The sequence below is a fragment of the Rhinatrema bivittatum genome, chromosome 3, assembly GCF_901001135.1.
Source record: "Rhinatrema bivittatum chromosome 3, aRhiBiv1.1, whole genome shotgun sequence".
NCBI lineage: Eukaryota > Metazoa > Chordata > Amphibia > Gymnophiona > Rhinatrematidae > Rhinatrema > Rhinatrema bivittatum.
Genome location: NC_042617.1, coordinates 252,549,479 through 252,574,198, shown reverse-complemented (window position 1 = coordinate 252,574,198; position 24,720 = coordinate 252,549,479). Strand labels below are relative to the sequence as shown.

Here is a 24,720-nt window from a genome sequence, read left to right as displayed (position 1 = left end):
TTATGGCATCAGGCAGCAGGCACTTTTGGCTGCTTGAGGGGTGAGGAGATGGGACTTGAAACATGGCATGGGGGGGGCAGTGAAGGGTGGGACTTGAAACACAGCCATGCACTGTGGCCCAGAATGGCTTACAGTTTGAAACGCTGCATTTGCAGCTCTGGAGCAGCTTTTTAATCAGCCTAAAAGTAGGGTGAAATATCAGTTTAAACTGTCACCTTTGGAAAAATCTGGGAATTTATGGTTGAAAATAGATTTAAACTGAAAATGAAGGACCCTATGCATACCATATAAAGTTCTGATATTATTGTTGATGCTAGATTTACCATGAAAAAAAAAAAATGATCAAAGCAGTAGATGGATCCACTTTTTACAAGCTGTGCTTAGTCAGGAGACTAAAATATTTACTTCCAGTAGATGATCTTACAACCATTCTGCAGTCATTGGTGTTAACGAGTGTAGATTACTGAAATGAGGCCTAATTGGGCCTTCCAACTTCTTTACTGCAAATTCTGAAGCTTACACGGAATACAGCTGCTTGTACCAATACTAGATGTGGTCCTTGGGAACAGATTGCTCCTAGCCCCAAAAAAAGCTTGATTGCCTACCCACTGCCTGGGGAACAAAGTTTTCCCAGCAGGTACGAGACCTAGGGGTCATCCTGGATAATCACATCAACCTTAAGAAATTTATAAGCAATACACTAAAAGACTGCTTCTTTAAATTACATACACTAAAAAAAACTCAGAGCCTTACTTCACCCCCCAGATTTCCGCACAGTCGTCCAGACGACTATATTCTCCAAACTCGATTACTGTAACTCTCTCCTCCTAGGCTTACCTAAAAACTCCATCCACCCCTTACAAAAATACTACAAAACACAGCCACCCGAATCCTCACCAACACACACAGAAACGAACACATAACACCAGTACTCAAAGAACTACATTGGCTCCCAATTCCCTCCCGCATTCAGTACAAGACTCTCTCTCTAATACACAAAGCACTGTACAATCCAGAGATGAATTGGCTCAACGACTCTCTTAGCCTCCACCAGACACCAATACCTAGCTACCATTCAAACCCCCTCCCCCAAAATCACCAACCTGGCCTCCACTAGAGCACGTGCGCTCTCGGTTGCCGGTCCTACCCTTTGGAATACAATGCCAGTTGAGCTGCAACAGGAGGATTGCCAAAAAACATTCAAACAAAAACTTAAAACGTGGCTGTTCACAAAAGCCTTTACCTAACACCAATCAGCCTACACTCCTGCCCATTTCACCCCTACTTTCCCCCAAAACCTCTCCACTAGATTATTTCATCCCTTCCCCAGCCTCCTCAGCTGGACCCTTCCTTTCCTTTCCTATTTTGTTACGAATATACCTCCTGCAAACTCTACAACCCTTAGCTTAAAAACATTTCTTCTTGTCACCTCTGCAACCTTCATAGAATCGGCTTTGCATATAATTCTACAGCCCAATGTATTTAATCCCTGTATTTAGTTCACCCAGTCCTCCATTGTATTTAGTTCTCCCTGTCTCAGTTGCAGTTTATGATGTCTACTGCCCCTGCCTGTTCCATGTCAAACGCATTACATGCGTAAGTTACTGTTACACTGTAAACAGACGTGATATCTTTGATTAATGTCGGTATATAAAAACCATTAAATAAATAAATTAAATAAATAAATAAAATTATAATACTGGTTTTCAAGGCAGTAAGAGACTATGGCTGCTTGCATTTGACAGAATTCTTGGAAAAGGCTTTTGGTTATTCTTTCGCCAAAGGTAACCTGTTCAACCAAAGCGTGTAACTGGGCATTTTCGGTAGCTGGCCTGGTGCTGCGGAGTGCCCTGCCACTCGAACGTCAGGAAGAGACAGACTACCTAGCACTTCAGGAAAGGACAGAAGCTCATTTTTTTTTTCTCTCAGGCATTTGACAGATATCCAAGGTTGTGTATCCCCTCTTGGCTCATCTTGTATTGATGCAAGGGGGAACGTTTACACGACTTCTCCAGTATTTGTTTAGAGGAATTTATTTGTGTGTGTGTGGAGGTGGGGGTTGGGTTACATAAAGGATTTTTATATACGCATATACCCAAAATGAATGAATCTCAATTAGGCAGACTGGATGAACCACTATGGGCTTTACCTGCCATCATTTACCCTGAATTATGATTTTGTTCTAATATATTGGCTGGATTTTTTCCAGTGCTTTTTTTTTTTTTTTTTTTTTATTACTAATGTCTTCTGACTTACCGATGTCAGTTTGTTTATATTTACACTGTAGGATCTATTTTTGTGTACAATTGTTTTTGATGTTTCACCAAGACCAAGTCATTCAGATTATTTTGCCAATGTTTTTTTTTTTTTTAAATAAATACTTGACAATTTAACTTTCTACCCTCCCAGTGCCTCCTTAATGTTGGACTCTAGGTTTTTTCTTCTATGGTTAAGGTAAAAAAAAAAAAAGCAGTAAATAAGCTTAACACGGCTCAATTCAAGCTTTTATATGGTAATATACCAAAACTATACTCACTGGAAAATCCAAGTTTTCCCATTCTGACAGAATTTGAGCTTTACCAGCAAATAAAGACAGGATACACAACCATGTAAAGTCTGAATGTACCCAATACATACTGAACCAACAAAATTTGGAATACCAAGTAGTCTGATGGCCCAGTGATATCCACACTTTCAAGTCACAAATCAAATTCCTACTCACCGGACCAGCAGGGCTTGGGAATACTGTGAAAGGCAGCAATCGTAGCGCCCAAGGAGGAGACCCAGTCGATGCTCAACAGCAGCACCTACTGCCTGACATAAGAGCATCCTAAGGAGCCATGACCCTGCCCATCAGTAAAAGGACTGCCTTGGCAATGTCTGCGATATGGAGGATGGCACCTAATTGGTAGGAAAATCCAGATGGCTCTGAATAAAGGTCTCCAGGGCCCCAACTTTGGACTTCCTTCCCAGTCATAAAATGGCACTGGGTTCTGGCTGGGTCTGTTTGGGCTGGAAGTTCAGGTGTTGGAAGCCCAAAAAGCAAACTAATTTGGCAAATGAACAAAGGACATGCTATTTACTTGCAGCTACTGGTGGACCTTCCTGAATCCGCTGTGGTCAGCCACTTGGGATAATCAGGTCATCGGTAACTCACGGGTGACTAATGTGTTGCATGTTAGCTCACAAGACATGTTTTTAAGGGCACAGCAGGTTTAGCTCCGCTTATCTTTCTTCCCCACAGGCTCCAAAACAAAAGGACAAACTGCTGAGTATGTGAAAAAAGGTGATAAGGCAAGGGAGGCGACTTCCTTTCAGCTCAACTTCTCGAAAAATGTTCCTGTCAGCATTCAAAACTGTCCATGCGAGAGGTGCTGCCAAATGTTTTTGACCATTTTGTGTGTGAAGAAATTAAATATAGCAAAATAAAATAAAGCAATATTCTGGTCTTAATCCTAAACATCGCTTCCTGATTGTACAGGATTTATAACGAACTATTAGTTTGCTTTTTGTCCATGTGGTAACTAAGCATGGATAGTGAAAGGTCTATTTTTTAAAATTCAGCTTAAAAGGCAGACCTGGTTAAAATAATAAAAATATCTGGTCAATATTCTAAAAATACTGAATAGTAAACAGACTTATTTCTTTGGACCTCACCAATAAACTGAATAATTGCAGGTAATTTCAGCATCCCAGCCCCAGCCAAACATAATTCAACCTGGTTTCCATAAGTGGAGAGGAAAATGGATCTAATATCATTGTTTTGTCTTTGGATAATATCCAACACTCATGCTGTAATACAGCCCATTCTACTACCAAGAGGCAAAAAACAGCATGTAAACAGTATTTTAAAAGCATTCCCAATAGGCAGGTTGCCTGGTTGTATGATGAATATATTTTCTACATTCAATTACAAAGAGAAGGAGAAACTATCTGGTGCACATGAAGTTGTGAGAAATGGCAAAAGACATTAAAAATATTTATTTAATAAGTGCCACACAAGACTGACATGGAGATGGTGGAGGTTCACCATGGAGAGAAATCCTGGATTTTCAATTTTTATAACATTAACAGACAATGAACAATTTCCACAGGTTTAGAACTCTCCACTTTTCACTACTGGCAAGTTAAAGCCATTTTAAATATTGGACAGCTGAGGGACAAATAGAGAGGGAATGTTTCTGGGACATTCCATTTCAAGTGGACCAATTAAGAAAATCATCCACACTCGACCTCCTTCAAACTGAATAAAATTGTGTGTGGATGCTCGCTAGGGCCTCAAACAAAAACTATGCAAAATGTTTCAGCTGGATCTCTATTTGTCAAAAGCTAGAAGCAGCTGAATGAAGGTCACTCTTAGTGTACTGTGCTCTGCGCAACACAAAACAGCCACTTTATCAGAGCACTGCAGCCAAACAATCTCTGTTAGGGGCCGGAAATTTTGTGGATTATTTCAACCTCTAGGGTTAAGTTCCTATGCAAAATTTGGAACCTAACATGAGCTTGCCACCCTTTTTATGGGCCAGCAAAGAACATGATAAACTTTACACAAGAAATGTAAGGCCTACTTTGACTCCTCATTGCTCCTGATGTATACTTCGATTCAGGCCACAACCAGATCAATAGTCATGGCCCAAGATGTACATCTAGGATTTCCACTAGGAGGCTTTGCAGCCAACTGGAAACAAAGATATGGTTACATAAAGACATGCCACCTTTTTATGCAAGTTTTCACCATTTTTTGGGTGCAAATATCACTACAGTCCTTTGGGTGAACTCCTCTTGGTATGCTCCTCAAACCAGATAAGAAAGCAAGACATGCTCCCTCGGTGGACAGACGACAAGGCTACTTGCCTTCTCTTATTCAGGAGTCAGAGAGCAAGAAGCCTCTTGCTGCTGCTCCCCTGGTCCCTCATCAATGACTCTCCACAGAACTTTACGGCACCCTTTTTATAACCTATAGCCCTATGGCCCACCCTTTAGGGGATGGACCTTTCTACCACTTCAAAAATTCATGAAATCCCCAAGAACCGCCCATTGCTGGAATATTCCTAACCACAAATCTACAGGAAAAACAGTCCCCTCTGAAAATATATTAAAGAAAAGTGACAAATTCCAAACTCACATCTATTTTCTTTCTTACAAGCTAGGCTTTACTGTAAAAATCTCAATGCCAAATATCCACAGAATATACATAAAACAGAAGCTGAGGTGATCTTTTGGCAAACAACTGACAAGGATAATAAAACATCTACGAGGTACAAAGAGGAGAAAAGAAAGCGTAGACCTCATTCATTATGAACTAAAAGTACATTTAGATCAGTGATTTTCAACCAGTGTGCCACGGTACACTAGTGTGCCGCGACACATGGTCGGGTGTGCCGCGGGGAAAGTTCCCCAAACTATAGTGCCCCCTGTGCAGGGCCGGTGGAAGCACTAGGCGAACTAGGCGGTCGCCTAGGCTAGGGCGCCAGCTTCCCGGGGGCGGCACTGCCCCGGTAAAATTAAGAGAGCCGCGCTTTCAAGCATGTGAGTCCTTTGCTGTCAGCCCGGGCGGAAAGCGGCAGGACAGCTGGAGTCAGCGGCACCGGGCGTGCTCTCTTCTTCCCGCCCCCCCCCCCCCGCGGTCCGGAAGAGGAAGTGGAGAGCATCGGGTGCCTGCGTGGGAAGAAGAGACCACGCTAGTGTGGTCTCTTCTTCCGCGCAGGCACCCGATGCTCTCCACTTCCTCTTCGGGGGGGGGGAAGGAGAAGAGAGCACGCCTGGAGTCAGCCGGGTGCCTGCGCGGGAGTCATCCCGCGCAGGCACCCGATGCTCTCCACTTCCTCTTCCGGGCCGCGGGAAGAAGAGAGCACGCCGGTGCCTGCGCGGGAAGAAGAGGCCACGCTAGTGTCCGACGGGAAGAAGACTGCAGCGCGGCTCGGAGGAAAATGGAGTTTCAACCGCGGCCGATGGGACTCCGCCTCCGCGAGGGCTGAAAATGAAGAGGTTAGCGTTGGGAGGAGGCTGCTGCTGCTGCTAGTTCCCGGGGTGGGGGAGAGAGATAGTGAATGAACGAGCAAGCATGTGTGTTTGAGATCCTGTGTGTGTGAGTGAGAGATTGCATGTATGTGAATGATTGAGAGCCTGTGTATGTGAAAGAGAATATGTCTGTGATTGAGAGCCTGCCTGTGAGAGAGAGAGCATGAATGTAAGTTTACCATTGGGAACCTGTATGTGTAAGTTTGTGTGAAAGAGTATGTGTGTATGATTGAGATCCTTTGTGTGTGAGAGAAATCATGTGTATGTATGATTAAGAGCCTGTGTGTATAAGTAAGAGAGAGATCATGTGTGTCTGTGTCTGATTGACAGCTGGTTTAGGTGATGGAGCATGTGAGTATGTGATTGAGAGCCTGTGTGTAAATGAGAGAAAGAGAGGACATGTTTGTAAGCATGTGAATGAGAGTCTGTGTGTGAGAGAAAAAGACAGCATGTATTTATGTGATTGAAAGCCTGTGTGTGTGTGTGTGTGTGTGTGTAAGCGTGAAAAGATAGACAGCATGTGTGTAAATGTGTAATTAAGAGCCTATATGAGAGAGAAAAAAACATGTATATATGTGAGTACTGAGAGCATGTGTGTATAGGTGTGTCATTGAGAGCCAGTGTGAGAGAGAGCGCTGGTATGTGACTGAGAGAGGAGAAAGTTCCAAGCAAACCACCCCACCTCCTGCTAATTCAGAACAATCTCAGGACACCTGGATATCAAATGTTCCCAGGTATGCAGAGCAAAAAAATTTTTGTATCCTTATTATTTTTCATTACTGGGTCTTTGTGTCTGCTATTTTTAAATATTTTGTTGGTATCTGGAAATGTTTTATATGAGTTTTTAATTATTGGATATTCCACTCATCAGCTGTTTCGAAATATGTTCTTTTTGTTAGTACAGTTTTACTGCTGATGATTTTATATTTCTTGATTTGTTTTATAAGGATGGGTGATGTTTCTTTTTTCCTTTGTTACACTGCATACAGAGACTCTGGCTTGTTGCAGTTTCCAATTCAGTTTTTTCTGCATGCTTCTTGTTATGCGTTTTGGTCTCTTTATTCTATGTTAGGTGAGGGACAGCACGTGATTCAGGTGAGGTTTTCTGCTGGCGTGTTGTTTCTGTGTAGGACTCTATAGCAGCCTGACTTGGTCCGTTTTCCTAATAGGAGATGTATTGGTGTCTTAAGGCCTGGTGTAATATTTTCAGAGACTTATTGTACTTTAAAAGTGTGATCTTACATAAAATGCACACATTTACTTGTATTTAGTTTTAAACATATTGTATGGCTCTCATGGAATTACATTTTAAAATATGTGGCGTTTATGGCTCTCTCAGCCAAAAAGGTTCCTGACCCCTGGTATAGAGCTTAGCCACTACTGCTGCTTCTGGTGTGTACTACAGCCTGCATGGAAGAAGAGTAAGAGAGCTGCTGGAGGGGGTAAGTAAAGATGGCTTTTTAAGTTCATTTTTCTTGATTGACTGCCATTTTAATTATTTAATATTATGTGATGTGTCTGCTTTTTTTGTTTGAGCAACAAGTATAGCTTTGGTTTATGTTTATTTTATATATTTTTATTTATTTATTTATAAAAGAGTTTCTATACCGTCGATAAGACAAATCATCTCAATGGTTTACATGGCATAAAAATGTCAAATAAGTGTTCTGTTATAAATACAGACTTTGTTATTTTCATTAATGCACAATGTAAGTTAATTGTGTGTGGAGGCAGGGGGGGGGGGGGGCGGCATAGCTGACGTTTCGCCTAGGGCGCCTAATACCCTTGCACCGGCCCTGCCCCTGTGTTTTGTTCCCCTACGATGCGCAGTCACGCTTCCTACAGTGTAGGAGCCGTGTACAACAACACATGCGCGAGCTTTGAACGCTCGCGCGACTTAATGACATCACCGAGCTGGTACTTGTACTCTGGCCTCATGACCATAGTATTTCTCATTGTACCCCTTTATATTGCAGTATATGCTTGGCAGAGGTCCTTTAAGTGTGGCAGATAATGTAATACTCTTCTATTTTAGTGTGTGGCTGCGCACACTCTCTCAGCAGTGATGGAGAAGTATTTGAGAATGGAAAAGGCAAATGCCGAACAGGACCCTGGACACAATTCTGACCTAGATGAAGGCCCTAGTATGAGAGGTCGACAAAAGAAAAAAGACAAGACGGTGAGCTCAAGGCAATACAGTGAAAGCTATCTTTCATTTGGATTTACTTTCACTGGGGATGCGACAGCACCAACACCACTGTGCTTGGTGTGTGGTGAGAAGCTATCCAATAGCGCCATGGTGCCAAGCAAGCTTAAACGCCATCTCCAAACGAAACACTCTTCCGTTCAAAACAAGCCGATGGAGTATTTTGTACGCTTACGTACAAACAATGAGAAAGAAGCAACTTTTTTGAGAAAAAGCACACAGGTAAATGAGAGAGCCCTCAAAGCTAGCTACCTTGTTGCTGAACTCATAGCTAAATCAAAAAAGTCTCACACTGTGGCAGAAACATTAATACTACCAGCTTGTAAAGCTATTGTAAATGAGATGCTTGGCCCTGACGCAGCCAAAGAGATAGCTAAAGTGCCTCTCTCTGATAACACAATTTCCAGACGGATTGATGACATGTCTGCTGACATTGAAACAGTTGTTTTGGAAAAGGTGCGCATCAGTAAGAAATTTGCCTTGCAACTTGATGAGTCGACGGATATCAGTGGACATTGTCAGCTGTTGGCCAATGTGCGTTTTGTGGATGGAGAAGCCATTAGAGAAAACTTCCTATTTTGCAAGGCACTGCCAGAAAAATCAACAGGAGAGGTAATATTCCAGGTCACATCGGAATATCTTGATAAAAGTGGGCTTACATGGGAAAACTGCACAGGTGTCTGCACTGATGGAGCCGCAGCCATGGTCGGGCGCATCAAAGGCTTTGTAAGTAGGGTTAAAGAAAGAAACCCAGATGTTCTTGTTACCCACTGTTTCTTGCACCGTGAGGCCCTCGTTGCAAAGACCTTACCAGCAGATCTAGTTCCTGTGTTGGATGATGTTGTGCGCATAGTGAACTTTGTGAAGATGCGACCTTTGCGATGTCGCTTATTTGCGTCTTTGTGTACAGAAATGGAAGCGGAACATAAAATCTTATTGCTCCACACGGAGGTCCGGTGGCTGTCACGCGGCAAAGTGCTGGCCCGTGTGTATGAGTTGCGAGAGGAACTTAAAATATTTCTGACAAACGAGAGGTCCGATTTTTCAAAGCTGCTTGCAAGTGATGAGTGGTGTACAAAGCTGGCATACCTGGCTGATATATTTCAATATCTGAATGAACTGAACACACGGATGCAAGGCCGAAATGAAAACCTGCTTACAAGCACTGATAAAATGAACGGATTCCGTTTAAAGGTGCAGCTCTGGCAACAACATGTTCAGGGTGGCAACCTTCAGATGTTCCCGCTCACCGAGAAACTGCATGATGGCAACACTGCTGCAATGTGCGAGGTGATTGGCAGACATTTGAAAACTCTTGAGGAGAAATTGTCGTTTTATTTCTCTTCAGCCTTCACAGAATGCCTTGACTGGGTTAGGGACCCATACAGTTCATTATCCGTTGCTGGAAAGGACATGACTTTAAAGGAGCAAGAGGAACTCATTGAACTGAAGCAAGATCGCGGTTTAAAGCTAAACTTTGCTGATCTTCCTTTAGACAGTTTTTGGTTATCTGTTGCCAAGGAGTTCCCCATTCTGGCCAACAAAGCTATTTTGACATTGCTCCCATTTTCAACCACATATCTATGTGAGCTGGGCTTCTCAAGCTTGACTGCCATAAAAACTAAAAACAGGGAGAGACTGAGAACTGTTGAGGAAGAGCTTCGTGTGTGTCTTTCCACCATTCCTGCCAGGATATCCCTTTTGTGTTCATCGAAACAGGCCCAGGTTTCACACTGAATGAGTATAGATACATTTAGAATCTATATTTTTAAACATATGTATAATATGTACTGTTTTAGTGTCATTTTGTGCCATTTTGGTTGGTGGTGTGCCCCGGGATTTTTTAAGTGTAAAAAGTGTGCCGCGGCTCAAAAAAGGTTGAAAATCACTGATTTAGATCATACAAACCCTTAGTGAGGCCACTGACCTGCTGGGTGCAATGACCAGAAATGAAAATTTAAGTGACATTCGATTCAAATTGCTATATGGGTCTTATGTTACAAAAGAGAAGGGCTATAAAATTAACTTCAGGATAGCGACTTAGGTGACAGATATAAGATCAATCAGGGTATTCTAACTCACATGTTTCTGGATTGTCCAAATCTTGAGAGGTTTGGGGAACAAGTTACTGGATGCATTAAGGTGTAACATAACATGGTCAAATAAAATGTTCTACTTTGGGGATGAAGCCTCACTAGGACAGCTGTCCAGAGCTAGGAAAAGATGTCTGTAGATGGTGATCATGGTAGCAAAGAAAATCATACTGTTATCCTGGAAGGATGAATGTCCCCCCTGTGTATGAGGTGTGGCAAAACCAGATCGAAATATCTACTTTTCAAAAAGATGATGCATCGAACAGAAGAAAAATACAAGCGAAATAAGACTGAATGTTACAAGCTTTGGTTAAAGCTTGAGACCTTATCATTGGTTACTGAAAACAGCCCTGAGATAAGAGCACAAGAAGAATCAGTCACAGGTTAGATTATAGAAATAGGAAGTGAAAAATCTAAAATTGCTCTTCAGGAACCAGTTGGAAACTTAAAACTGAACCATACACATTTGCTTTCTTTTTTAATCTCTTTGAATACTCTGAAGAGGGCATAATATGCTTAGGCAAACAATTAAGGCTTTGTCTATCCTTTGGGATTGGCTTGTTCCTCATTAAAAATATTAAAGGGAGAAAAGTTTGTTGGAGAGAGGCTGTGCTAAGTGACCGCACGAAGGTGGGCCGCACAATTCTGACTGCAAGGGCATTCACAAACCAAAAAAAACCCCAACCTCCTCTTTCAAAAAGAAACATATATAGAAGAGAGTAAGGGCCAGATACACTAAGCATTCCTTCCCACAGACAGTCTGAGCCAGATGTACTAAAATAATTTTTCCCAATTCTAGGCCTACGAGAAAAAAAAAGCTTAGCACATCTGGTGTTTGGATGCACGTTTTCGACGCGCTAGCTTTACCCCTTATTCAGTAAGGGGTAATAGTGCGTCGAAAACGCATGTCCAACCCCCCCCCCCCCCGAAACTAATAGCGCCCGCGTTAATTTCTGCCAGCACCGGGAAAGTGCACAGAAAAGCAGTAAAAACTGCTTTTCTGTACACCCTCTGACTTAATATCATGGCGATATTAAGTCTGAGGTCCTAAAAGTAAAAAATAATGAAAAATAATAATAAAAAAAATAAAAATTTAAAATCGGCCCGTGGGTTGAAAACCGGATGCTCAATTTTGCCGGTGACCGGTTTCCGAACCCGTGGCTGTCAGCGGGTTTGAAACCGCCGCTGGCAAAATTGAGTGTCAGCTGTCAAACTCGCTGACAGCCACCGCTCCTGTCAAAAAAGAGGCGCATTTGCATGCGGGCTGATACTAAATCGCTCGCCCGCTCTCCCGCGACTTTTACTGTATCAGCCCGACAGTATCTTGCTTCCACAGCAGCCTGTTTCTGTTACGAATGCTATTGTTCATGCATTTTTTCTGCATAGTTTCCTTGTTTCTGTTGTATTGCCAACTGGTGGTCAGCCTGCATGGTCCTTGCTTCTGCTGTGTTCAGTGCAGCTGGCTCCAAAGGGTTAACCTCTGACTTGGAAGCAGAGGATGCTAGGTGTTTTTGGTTTGGTGTTTTTTTTTTTGCAATCATCTCTGGTCAGCTCTGTCCTGTCCGGCCTGTGTAATGCAGCAGTTAATCTGGCTCGGCCCTGAAAAATAATCATTATTTTACCTGTCTTTATTTCAGAGGCCCAGACTGGGTGGGTCGCTGGTATCTCCAGTTTATGAACAATAAGACCTGTTTATTTGTTCTGCCAGTTGTTAAAGTTTGGATTTGAAGCAACAGCCTCCTCCTCTGTCTATGGGTAAGACAAGAGTTAAGCTATCCGGTCAACTTCTGCATAGGAATGTTTGATGGAGACAAAATAAGTACATCTAGCACTAAGGAAGGATGAAAAAAATGTAAACTGTATTAATTAAAAAAAGAAAAAAAATTACGAAGGTGAACTATTTGATGACATCACACAGTGCCATGCCTTAGAACACCTAATTGTCAGATGTTCTTCAGAGGCCATACGAACAGCAGAGACTGAGCACAATCACTTTAACCGTGTCTTATGAGAACAATCTGGGTCCGATTTATACCATTTATTCACTACCTAACAGGTCTTAAGAACATTTTAAATACAGCTTCGTCCTTTAGATGTCAATGTGAAAAGCGCACAAAAATGTTAGCAAGTGGAGGAACTCGGAACTTTCAAAAGTATGAATCCAAGATTTCTCATGTGGGTCACGAGTAGCAACAAATACAACACAGGCAGACAGCCTGCCCAAATGTGTTACAGAAACATAAATCTAGGTGGTCTGGTCCAATTAACCAGAGTTGAGAAGAGCAATCTGCAAGACATTACACCTAACCCAACGAGGCCTGGTGTCCTAACTTTAAGGACAGCAGATTTGTCATCAATAACTCCACCCAGGAAAACAGCAGGTTAAACAGCGCCTTGAGAAAGGACGGCATTTGATGCCACACTTCCCTTTCAAGCTTGCGTGCTCACAAACTTACACAGGGATTCAAAAAAGTGGCACGGCACACCTTCCACCTGTCTTGCCCTCGTGACAGCTCTGAATCCTCCGTGTGTCTTCTTTTTGGGTAAAAAAGCTCCAAGTTTGTCTTACGCATGCGATAGGCCCTTACCGCATGCGAAAACATCTTTAACGCATGCGATAGCACCATATCGTGTGGTGCGATGCAAATTTGAAAAAGAGGAGGAGTTAGGGGCGGGGAGTGGGCTGGGTTTGCCTGTCTGCGAAGTGCTATCGCACAGACTTAACGCCGATTTTAACTACACCTCTTTCAGTTGCGTTAAGCCGTGTGATAACTTGCGTTACGGTGTTATCGCATTGTCTCCTACAAGGCCTGTTTTAGTTGATTTGAAGCTCCCAGAGCACCGAGAGAGAGAGAGGGAGAGGGAGCCTAGCCATAGTGTCCCCTCCCTAGATAGGTATTTGTATCCCTATGGTAGGCCCACCTAGTAACTCGAGGTGAGGTTTAGGTATTAGTGTAGAGGGTTAGGGGCCACTGACATTCAACGTGAGACTTATGAACAGAACAGTGCTCTCTTGTGAAAATTGGATGGCCTTCGGAGTGAGGAATTGTGCAATGTTCTCTCATTACTGCCTCATGAGGTTACTCTGAGGTCACACTGTGTTACATCATCAAGACAAAAGCACTAGTGTGACATCACAGCTCTTTCAAAATCAACAGAAAGCATTTGTATAACCAGTTCTCAGTCTAGACTGTGCTACACTCTGAGTTCCTGCTTCACAATGGACAAGAGACTTGTTATTCACAGTCAGATTTCACATTTCCTGTGTACTACTGATTATAAAGGTGTATTTTATTTCTGATGCTTTTCTTTTTTATATAATGTAAGCCCATTGCCATACTAAAGACCATTCTGTTTCACAAACTAGTACAGTCCTCTGCACCCCACTGAGTAGGCAGTTAATGGTTCCTGCCAGAAGAGGATATGCAGAGAGCCTGCTGTAAACGTTACTAGATCTTGCCCAGAAGAGAAGTCGAGGAGAGGGCCTCTAGAACAGAAATGAGAGAAAAGCCTGCTTCAAGCTGTATTTCCCAGGAGAGGAACAGAGGCTCTCTGCCCCAGTGGAGTGAAGGGAGACAGAGGATCTAGAGAAGTTGTTCCTTTCTGTGCCCATAGCTATAAAGTCTTCTGTGACTTGAGGCCAGATAAATCCATGCCAGGAGAGAAGCTCATCTCTGCATAGGCATGTCAGAGAAGTTCAGATGCTGCATGGTTTATCCTTGGGACTGAGCTCAGCCCCTCAAACTGTGAGTAGACTTCATGTGGGGAAACCATATCCCCTGGAATCTAGGGTTAATAATATTTGCTTGTGAAGGGCATGAAAACCCAAGAGAATTCCAGCAGTGGGTAGAAGGCAATTACCTACTGGAAGTAGCTGACTGAGTAGGAAGTTGATGGGGATTATGCTGGAGAAAGGAAAAAGTTAAATTGTATTTATAAATTCTCTTTCCTTGAATCTTGCTAGACCAGTCATATCAACTGGGATTTCCCTCCTCCACAGCTGATGAAGACAGAGGACAACTTTTTTATGACCTCACTCGGGGCTATAAAGGAGGTGTGGCCCTGGCCAATACCAGTAGCCTACTGCCAGAGCACTGTGACCACTAGAAATCCCCTTTATACCCTACTCTTAAAACATATTACATGGTACTGAGATCTGTTCTGAATGAGCCAAAACAGCTGAGGGAAGGATACAGGCAGAAGAAGGAGGGCAATGCCTCACATAATGCCCATTAGTCTCCCCAGTCCCCCTTGCCCTTGTCTTCCTGGGCAGAATCTTGACTGGGGTAGCCAGATTCAAGGAAGGAAAACTTATCAAGTAAGTATAATTTAACCTTCCCTAGCATCCTGCTAGACCAGTCATTACAAGTGGGATTTCCCAAAGCTTCCCCTTACTGGGGCAGGGAAAGAAAAGGATGCCTTTGCCAATCTTTGTCTCAAAGGCAGCGACAGCCTTGGACTGCGGGATAATAGTGCTCGAGAAGGCGCCTGAATGATCACACTGCTGCCTTGCCAGTTTCTTCCGGCGAGGCTGAGGTGCCTCTGCCCAGGATGAAACTTGTATCCTTGTAGAGTGAGCCCCAGGGAATTACCGGGACTAACTATCCTGATAAAAAGGTAGGCCAATGCTCTTGCTTCCTTGATCCATCTATCCCTTTTTGGGTACCAAGAATCATGAAGAGCTCATCTGTTCTTGCGACTACTGATGTGCGCTGGGTACACTACGGGGCCCTGCAGGGTACTGGGGCCAGGCACCATTCGCTAGAGGTTTCGCAGCCCTACAGACAACTGGGAGAGTCCTCCAGGAACTTAACCAGGGCAGGGCCTGGGAGACTGCTCCCAGGGGAGAAGCAGCCCCCTAGAGGTAGCTGTCCCAGCAGCAACAAGGGCTCAACCAGGCCATGGTACACTCTGATTGGGAGCTAGGTCCTCTTCAAGACAGAGACTACCGGCAGTGGCCAGGGCCACACCTTTATAGCACCGAGTGAGGTCATGAAAAAGGTGAGTCTCCTGTCTCCGTCAGCTGCGGAGGAGGGAAATCCCAATTGTAATGACTGGTTTAGCAGGATGATAAGGAAGGACCCTTATTGAAGCAGTATCTACATTTTTTTTTTTTATTCAGCAAAAATACACGCCCACCAAACGGACAATACGACACACGTGTCTCAGATTCAATTTGTATCAAACATATAAAAATTGCTTTTGCATGCCTAACCCATAACAGCTCCTGTATAGGTCAATATTTGTATGCGATCAGACTAGAGGTATCCTGTAGAACTGCCATTTTAACTTTGCTCGTAACACTCCCCACTCCCACAACTTCTATATTTGTGGAAAACCTGCCCTTTAAGAACAGGAAAGCAGGTGAACTATATAAATGGTTCTTTTTTTTGGGTCACAGAGCCCTTTGAGCACCCCCCTCTCCCAAAAGAAAAATGCATGTACACACATACACAGGAAATTTTGCATTTTTTCTGGTGCCTGGTCCACAGATTCCATGAAGCCCATCCATGGACCCCAGGTAAAGAATCCCTGAACTACATAAGAAGTTGTAAATACAACCACCACAAAGTAAAAAAGTCTTTGGGAATGTTAATCAAGGGTGGTGTTTTACTTTCAATTAGAATGAAAAGTGACCACATCTCCCCTTCCCCTGCTGGATAGACTCGGACATCCATTCACTCTCCCAATGTACAAGAACCATACTGTACCAACGGACCAGTACATAAAACAAACCCTCAGCTCAGTGGGCAGGCCTAGAATTTCCAGCTGAATTGGAAATAATTAAGCTCTGGATTTCACCAACACAATGAGCCTTAGGAGTGCTGAAAATGCCCACTGCCTCCTAATCAAGCTCTATAGGGGATAATGATTTCAATAAAGCTGATGCTGCACTTTGGGGCAGCCTGCTCACAGAGGCTGCTTGTTTGTATAGCTCCCTGAGCCCTATAAATGACAAAAAAAAAATCTGCAGATATTTGTCTGGTGGGATTTTGTCCACACATCATGCAAAAAAAAAAATTAAAAAATGTATTTATATAGCTGGAGAAATATTTAAAGTTATTGTTTGCATACTTCCACATTTTGCAGCAGAAAGACCTTACTGGAAGTTTAAAGAAAATTGACCCGATATCATCGCTTGCCCTCACCAACTGCTCACCAGTGTCAAATCCCATGGCACATGTCCGCTAGCCTTCCACTTTGCGTAATTTAGAGGTTCACAAAAAAAAAAAAAAAGAAAGAAGCACAAAAGTACATTTCTGTTGGACAAAGTTGAATATAAGCCTGCCAGAATCTTTTTATGCAGCAGCAGCAGTATGAGAAAAGGAAAAATGACAAAGGTAGAAATCGCTATTTGGCTGTTTACACAACTCAGGAATTCAGCAGAATGGAGGCCACTGAACTTCTAAGGTTCATTAAAGAAATCAGAGTATCAGGAGAGATGAAAGCAATGCCACACACCTTGGTACTCAGTATATCATTTATTTTGTACTTTGTTATATTGAAATGGTGAATTATCATCTTCTCTGCATTTATACTTTGACCAAGAGTTTTCAAGAAAATAATTATTCTCCATGACCTCTCTATAGCAGTAAATGTCTCTACACACAGATTTAATGCAAGGCTACCCAAACCGGTCCTGCTGACCCTATAAGCCAGTTAGGTTTTCAGGATATTCACAATGAATATGCATTAGACAAACTTGCATACTTTGGAGACCCATTATACGAAAATTCGTCTTGTGCTTATCATATTCGTTGTGGACATCCTGAGGAACCCGGTGGGCTGAGTGGGTCACCAAGTCAGGTCTGGGAAACTCAAACACCTGAACCATCCAGTCTCCAACCTTCCTACATTAGCTTAAGCAGCCAGGTATAGACTACTCACCCTGACGCAAAGCAGAAGATGGACTTAAAGAAAAGCTAATTCAGGAATGGGAAGTACACAGAGGAATTCATTAACATGAACTGGTATGCAGAAAGATATGTATTAGACTTCCATTTAAATTATATATATATATATATATATACACACACACACACATATACACACACACACTGGTTTTCCTGCCTTTAAAAGGTTGCCTCCCCCCGCCAAAAAAAAAGATGGAGTTTCATTTCCTTAATACCCCACCCTCTTTAGTTCAAATGCATTCAAGTTATTGCAGGCAGGAAATAAACCCCCCCCCCCCCCAAAAAAAAAAATCATTCAAAGGGCAAATATTAAAAGAAAGTCACACAGAGCTCAGACAAGCGATAAGGAAAGGCTAAAGAGGTTAGGGCTGTTCAGCTTGGAGAAGAGATAGCTGAAGAGGGGATATGATAGAGGTCTTTAAGATCATGAGAGGTCTAGAACAGGTTAATGTGAATTGGTTACTTACACTTTCGGATAATAGAAGGACTAGGGGGCACTCCATGAAGTTAGCATGGGGCACATTTAAAACTAATCGGAGAAAGTTCTTTTTCACTCAATGCACAATAAAGCTCTCGAATTTGTTGCCAGAGGATGTGGTTAGTGCAGTTAGTGTAGCTGTGTTTAAAAAATGTTTGGATAAGTTCTTGGAGAAGTCCATTAACTGCTATTAAGTTGACTTACAAAATAGCCACTGCTATTACTAGCAGCAGTAGCATGGGATAGACTTAGTTTTTGGGTACTTGCCAGGTTCTTATGGCCTGGATTGGCCACTGTTGGAAACAGGATGCTGGGCTTGATGGACCTTTGGTCTGACCCAGTATGGCATGTTCTTATGTTCTCCTTTCTGAGTACATATGTAGTCAGTTACCCCTTTTCTTCCCAGGTACAGCATGAGCTCTGGAGTGTGGGAATCAACGGGCAGCATGCAGGGTATTGTTAGCAGGTCGTAGCCTGTGCAGCATGCAGGACCTCCCCTCCCACTCTCCCACCTCAAGAATCTCTTCTGAGTCTTTCCAGTCTACGTCCTATCCCCATGCTAAGGGAGATGGGGAGAGAGTGCACCAAGCACCATAAGTGACCCACTCTGAAATGAGAGGAGTAGCAGCAGCTGAAAAGGAGATCTGGGAGTGGGGAAGGCTGTTCGTGGCAAGGAACAGAGCCGACAGGATAGAGAGAGGAGTCGTCCAGGTGTGATGAGGAAATGGGGCAGGTAGACAAGCCAATAAAGAGTGTCTGCCACAAGACTACTCCAGCCTCCAGCCTTTTTGACTCCCTAGCAGTGAATCCCTCATCAGTATTCCCTACTGGAAGCTGCTGTGTCGAACTCAACAAGACTGGGACATTGTGATGGAGCAGAAATTTCTCCACTGAGATGGCTAAAAAGAGTAGGAAAGATACTGTCAACCCTGGAAGCAACAAGGCGGGGAAAACATTTAGGGAAACCCCTATTAGTAACAGCTAGTCCTAGCAGAAAGAGGCCAGATAAGCAGATAGGCCCTCCTCAGAGAACTAAAGCAGGCTGGAAGATCATATGACAAGGAAGGGAGGTCAGGAGTCACCTGAGCCAGCCCAGGAAGCAATTAGGAGAGAACAGAAAGGAGAAGGAGATGGAGTGACTGAGGAGACAAAAGAACCAAGCAGAGAGACAAGTGGGAGGCAGGAGAACCTATGGAAGCTGAGGAAGCCTCCGGAAGAAAGAAAACCAGTAGTGAGATGTGTGTAACCCCACCCAAGTGTGCATGTCCTGCATGGGGGGAGACCATAAACTCATTTGTAAGTTCTTTGGGGCAGGAACCTTGATTAGCTCTTTTCTTTGTCCCTTTCCCCAAGGTGTGGATCCTTTGGCTTGGGGGGGGGGGGGGGTAAAGGGTTCTTTCAGGGCCCAGTGCAGGGTGGCCAACATCCTTATACATATGTGACAGGGGTAATCTCTGTTTATTGGATGCTGAGTGCCCAAACAAACACGCTGGAGCCACTGGATGAATGTCCAAAATTTTAAAAGTCTTTACTCTAAACACGGATTGAATAAACGCACAATAAATATATTTGCAGCACCAGTCTTCCCAGCTCTTTTTACAATCGTGAGTCTTTTGAGTTGGCAAGGGCACTATCTACCCTTCTGGGTTTTGAGTATGGTAGTCCCAGTGGGCAGGGTAACCCCCTTCCCAAGCTGGCCAAAAATCTGTCTCAGCACACAGAGCAAATTCTCTCTCCCCCAGGGGCTTGAAGACTCCAGGTGGATGTCCTCCAAATTGTAAATAAATTCTTGCTCATAGTTGGTAGTTCTTTTTTTCCTTTTCATTCAATGGGGATCCCCATTGTGAGGGATCCTGGATAGAGCTGCAACGTCACAGGTCCATGGATGGGTAGGAAGAGGGGCAGAAAATCACTTCGTCCCAGATCTTCAAAACAATTTCTTCTGGTCCCCAAAAAGGAAATGACACCAGTTACCCCTTGCAACGTGTCACTACTTCAAGGGCACGTCTTCCATATCCCCGAGTGTCCAAAACGCATGGCTCCCCTTTCCCCCGAGACCCAGAAAGTCCAAGGTGTCCAGCAAGGCTCCTACCACATAAAAGTCCAAAAGCCCAAAATATCCCCAGGACAACCACTCTGCCCCCTTGGCAGAAAAGTACAGCAGTGGAGCCTTGACCTGTGCAGAAGGATCCCAGGTTTCCAAGAAGGACAAAAATATAACCAAGGCCTAATTTATCCATCTGGCACGGGTCACCGCTATGTAGCTAGATAAAGTACTTATCCGGCTATGTAACATCCAGCGATCTGGCAGTGGCTTCCCACTGCCAGATAGATGGAGAAGTCGGTACTTATCTGGCTAGGTGGTGGCTGCTGCCACTTACCTGCCCAGACATTTTATTTGCCTTTTTAATTATTTTTTTTTCTATAGCGCTGGAAATTTCACTCCAGCCTTGACCCAGGCATTAAGTTTCCAGCACTAAAGAACGTGCGCTGGCCCGATGTAGTCTCTCTGCATTGGGACGTAATACTTAGTACCCTCATTTGCATGGGATTTCCATGCGAGGGCACGAAGTATTGTTCTCCTTGAGGTACGCACATTTTCTGCGTGCAAACCTCCTTCCTGCGTCGGGAGTAAGTTTTGCCCGCAAAACAGGCACACATAAATGCAGGCTAAAAGGTGAGTCCCACCAAACACACCTTTCTGCATCAGCCCCATACATGTGTGAGTCTGGTTAGTGAGAATGGCCGATGCCTATGGGGATAAAAAGGGGAAAAATATTTCAGATTTGACTGGATAACATGACATCTGATATTTATATTTCTGATATTATATTATGTTGTGTAAATCATCTGTGTATTCTACCGAAGTTGTATTTTTGAAGCAATCTTAATAAAAGAAAAAAAGAATCAAATAGTTCTTTATTATGCTACTTGGGTTTCTCTTCAGATTTAATAAACTGGAGTAGCACTCTTGACCACTGTTTTGGCTAAGATCCAAGTGTGGAGCCTAACCCATGAGCCAAGGACAGTCCCTTCTAGTGCCTTCCAATGTCCTTCCATTTAATCCTATAGGGGCACTATTACATTATATGACCATTGCCAAAACAAGAGGAATAAAGCCGAAACAAAAAAAAAAAAAAAAAAGTTCTCCATTATGCCGTTGTGACCAGAAAAAGCCTTCTACCCCGAGCACTTAATAAATGTGTGTGATTGTCTGGAGAAGACTCAATGGTGCCGTTATTTCTGGTTAATTCTGAGGGTGAAAAGAACGAAAGGTTATAGTGGGCTGCAGTGCAAGTGTGATAAAGAAGCCAGTTATCTATTGGCTTTTGAGGGGAAGGAATTCACACTGTGCCAAGAACTTATTCTTATAATCATGACATTTTTGTTGTTATCTCCAGGGATGACCTTAGAATTTAAGCAGAACGGCTGTTCAGCATCTGACAGCATCTTTCAGGAGTTGAAGCACTGACCAGAAATCCATGTAAAACTTGGCAGAACCTTGCCAGTACATTTCTAACAATGCAGGAATTATTCAGCACAGTTGGCATTTATACAGGTAAACCTGTCGGGTAGGATGAAACTGGGCCCAGAGAGATTTTATTACTTCACAAAATGAACTCATTTTTGTTTCCTTGGCAATTCCTCTTGCTCCTTTGGGCTTCCAGTTCAATCCAAACCTGACCCAGCTTGGACTGTAGTGGCTTGGGCCTTCATTTTCAGCTACCCCAGGGCTTCCCCCATTTACGTTCCCTCCTCTTTCCCCATTTAGCTCAATTAGTGCGGCAAACATCTTGGTATGCGTTGCCCTTCCCTCATTGTTGATTGAGGGCTGCAATTCCCTTGCTAGAGGCTGAGAGCAGAGTCACCACTGCATGCCAGCCTCTAGCTGCCCGAGAACCTGAAATTAAATCCAGGAATTAAACCAGATTCTCAAACAGTGCAGGTTCTGGGTTAGCAGGCCAGCCCAGGACTAATTGCTCATGCAACAATATTCAACTGCCATCTGACAAAGTGATGTGTAATCATCAAGTAGCAAGGAACCAAAAACAGCAAAATGACCTGGTTATTTGAAGTAACCTAAACAGTCAGACAGTCCCACATCACAGTTCAGCAGTCCCAAATTAGAGGGCTCCACAGTATAGCCTGCTGGTGACTAAGCTTAAGCAGGGTGTGCCAGCCTGGAGAGAAAAAGCAAAAGCAGGAGAACTCTGGGTTTCCTACTCCCTGGCAGTTCAAAATACAAAATGAGGATCCAAGAAGTAGAGGGATAAAGAACAGATAAAACAAGAAAGACAAAGCCAGGACAAAGGGAGAAAGCAGGAGATAACAGGGCAATGAGAGAGGAGGGCTTGATGCCGGAAAGTGAATGGAGACAGAGATGGGGTAGACTGGCGCAGGAGGATGGAAGACAGTGACAGTAGAGGATTAACCAGAAGAGACACTCAAAAGAGTGAGAATAGTGATAAAGGCGGAGGAAGATCTGGTCAACTTGTAGTATATGTATGTGCAAGGAAGAAGAAAAAAAGGAAACAGAAGAGATAAGGGAAATATCAGTCAGCAGGAAAAGTTTGAAATTTGAGGAGACAATCCCCCTCCCCCCTCAAAAAATAAAGGAATTAAGACAACAGCGTAATGTAGAAATAAGAGAGTTGAGAGGAAAAGCAAACCACGAAGAAGCAGAAGAAGATAAAAAAAAAAGAAAGCAGGGAAAAATAATCAAAACCAACACAAACTGGTAAGAAAACTTTTCAAACTATCACAAGGGAGATTCCCTATGCAATGACAAAGGGCCATTGTCCGCCTCTGGCCATTTTTAACCCTCCCTCCCTGCTACAGCAGCTTGTACTCTGCTGACTGCAGGAAGCTGTAGATCCTGAAATACCATTTTATAAAGAGTTTCACCGATCCCCTTGCATAAGGACACTCTGCTTGGACCCAATTTCTTACTGACGTTTTTTTAAGCAGTAACATGCCCACCCGATTTTCAGAAATCGAAAATTTCTGACTCTTCTCGCATTATTCTAGAAGAGGCCCGATCAGAAGCGACTTTTCGACTCTACTCTCTACAGTTCCGCTTTGTCAATCACATCGTGGCCACCCGCTCCAATGGCCCCGAGAGTACAGATTTAACTGAGCTTAGACCCGATCAAGTCTTTTTCTCCCTCCCAATGGCCCTGTCAAGTCGCAATTTATGGGGAAATTGTAATGCCAATAAAGTTATCCGAAGCTGAATCGGTGCGCTTTCTATAAACACTAGTCAATGCACACAATTCTCGAGTGCATGCAATTCCTACTACCTGCAGGACTTGAGGAAAGGGAAAGCAATCTGAATGAGTTGTTAGCAGCTTAAATTGAGCTCTTTCAGGCACTAACACGGAAAGTTATCTTGCAGGAGTGGAGGAAGGTAGCTGGTTTTAAGATTCTCGCTCCTTTTTACTGCTTCTCTAGCTCAAAGCGATGCTCTTCACTACATTTTTCCCAGTTGCCAAAAAAATTAAAACTTCAGAATTGGCGGTTCCGTCCCACTTACTTTGCTCACGTCCTTCTCTTCGGGGCTGGTAGCCATCTTTACAATTAAGAACAGGCAGGTAGGAGAGGGCCGTGCGCGGTGAACGCTCCCCCTGCAATCAGGAGGCGGCTGCAGACACCTTGCTCATCCGGAACTGGAACGCGTGCCACCCCCTGCTCAGACAGCTCGGGCCCCGCCCCCTCAAACTCCTGCTGTCTCCAGCCGCTGCGCGCGCCCCCTACCTATCATATGCGCCCTAGTTTGCGGCTCGATAGTCTTCCCTCCTTTCCCCTCTTCGGATTGGTGGAAGGGATGCTTGGGAGCGGTGCACTGTGGGCGGTGTAGTGAGAGAGCAAACGGGCGCACGGCGGAGGTAAAGCGGGAGAGACTACAAGTCCCGGCGCGCTACTGCGGTGGCTGTCCGGAGTTTGGTCGCTGGTGGCTTTCGACAGTGCGTGAAGTAGTGTGAGAAGAAGAGGAGGTTGTGCAAGGGAGCGTAGCGCGTGGAGAGTGACGGCGCTCAGCTGGTATCCCGCGTAAGAGAAGCCGGGAGGGGAGTAGTGAGGTGGCAGCGAGAGTGAACCATGAGGTTCCGTTTCCAGCGGAGGCTGTGCCGCGGTTTTAGCACAGCATGTCCCTCTGCAGCCTGACTCTGGCCCAGAGCAGGCTCATGTGCTGCTGCTAATCACCGCCAGGTTAGAAAGGGAAGAGGCAAGTTCTTATATTTTAATCCCTATTCCGCGCTTAACACGTTCGGGAAGCTTTTGGATTTTCCAGAAAAAAAAATGAACACCTTTGAAATAGTTTACAAATCTGGAGTGCCGCACTCGAGCCTCACCATTAAGAGCGAAGCAGGTGATCGCTTTAGCAGCCTCTTCTGAGCTCAAGGGTCACCAGAGTTACTGCAGTGAATCTCCCGCCTTGGACGCCCTTTCCGAGTACTCGTGCTCAGAAAGCAATAAAACCGTGATTTCGCCGACAGCTGCTGGACTCTTGTTTTTAAACCTCCTAAGCGGGCCTTTATCCTTTAGGCTCTCTGTCGGGTTAAAATCAGATTTCCAATTAATATATGTAGCTGTTTCCATTTGGATGGATTTTACCTGTACTGTTACGAGGTAGGTAGGCGAGTTATTCTCCACTTTACTGGATAGCAAAGAAATGTTTCACTGGTTTGTTAGAACACATTGCACGAGAAGAGAGGTTTCTGAGGGTCATAGTGCAAATGTAATTGATGTGAGACTAACTAAAATGACATAGCGGTGCTTTCATAAACCAGAGCCTTGTTTTGTCTGTTGATTCACATCGAGATCCACGAACTCTGAACTTCTTTCTCAACAACGTCATCCTTAAGGACGTTTCAGAGCTGCTAATTCTTTTGATTATGATACACTATAAATAGAGTTCTGATTGAAGATGCAAAAAGAAATCTCAAACGAGAAAAAAATAGAGGTTAGAAGCCAAAATGTGCCAATGGAGAATACAGTTAAGTGTTAACC

The 24,720-nt window shown here is 43.9% G+C and overlaps 2 protein-coding genes across 6 annotated transcripts in view; one reads left to right on the top strand and one right to left on the bottom strand.

Moving 5' to 3' along the window:
• SNX5 (sorting nexin 5) overlaps nucleotides 1-24,081 on the bottom strand; it is an 80,255-nt gene extending 56,174 nt beyond the window's left edge. The window contains exon 1 of one of the 2 annotated variants that reach the window (XM_029594474.1): nucleotides 24,063-24,081. In XM_029594474.1, the coding sequence (XP_029450334.1) occupies nucleotides 24,063-24,065 (3 nt within the window). In that variant the 5' untranslated portion in view covers nucleotides 24,066-24,081. Of the gene's footprint in view, nucleotides 1-23,245; nucleotides 23,475-24,062 lie in introns of those variants that run through there. The other variant, XM_029594473.1, reaches the window with a different exon arrangement.
• Nucleotides 23,506-24,720, top strand: part of MGME1 (mitochondrial genome maintenance exonuclease 1) — a 53,989-nt gene continuing 52,774 nt past the window's right edge. For 2 of the 4 annotated variants that reach the window (XM_029594478.1, XM_029594475.1), the window contains exon 1: nucleotides 24,181-24,339. The gene's annotated coding sequence lies outside the window, so the exon portion shown is untranslated. Of the gene's footprint in view, nucleotides 23,936-24,180; nucleotides 24,340-24,720 lie in introns of those variants that run through there. The other 2 variants (XM_029594477.1, XM_029594476.1) reach the window with 2 other exon arrangements.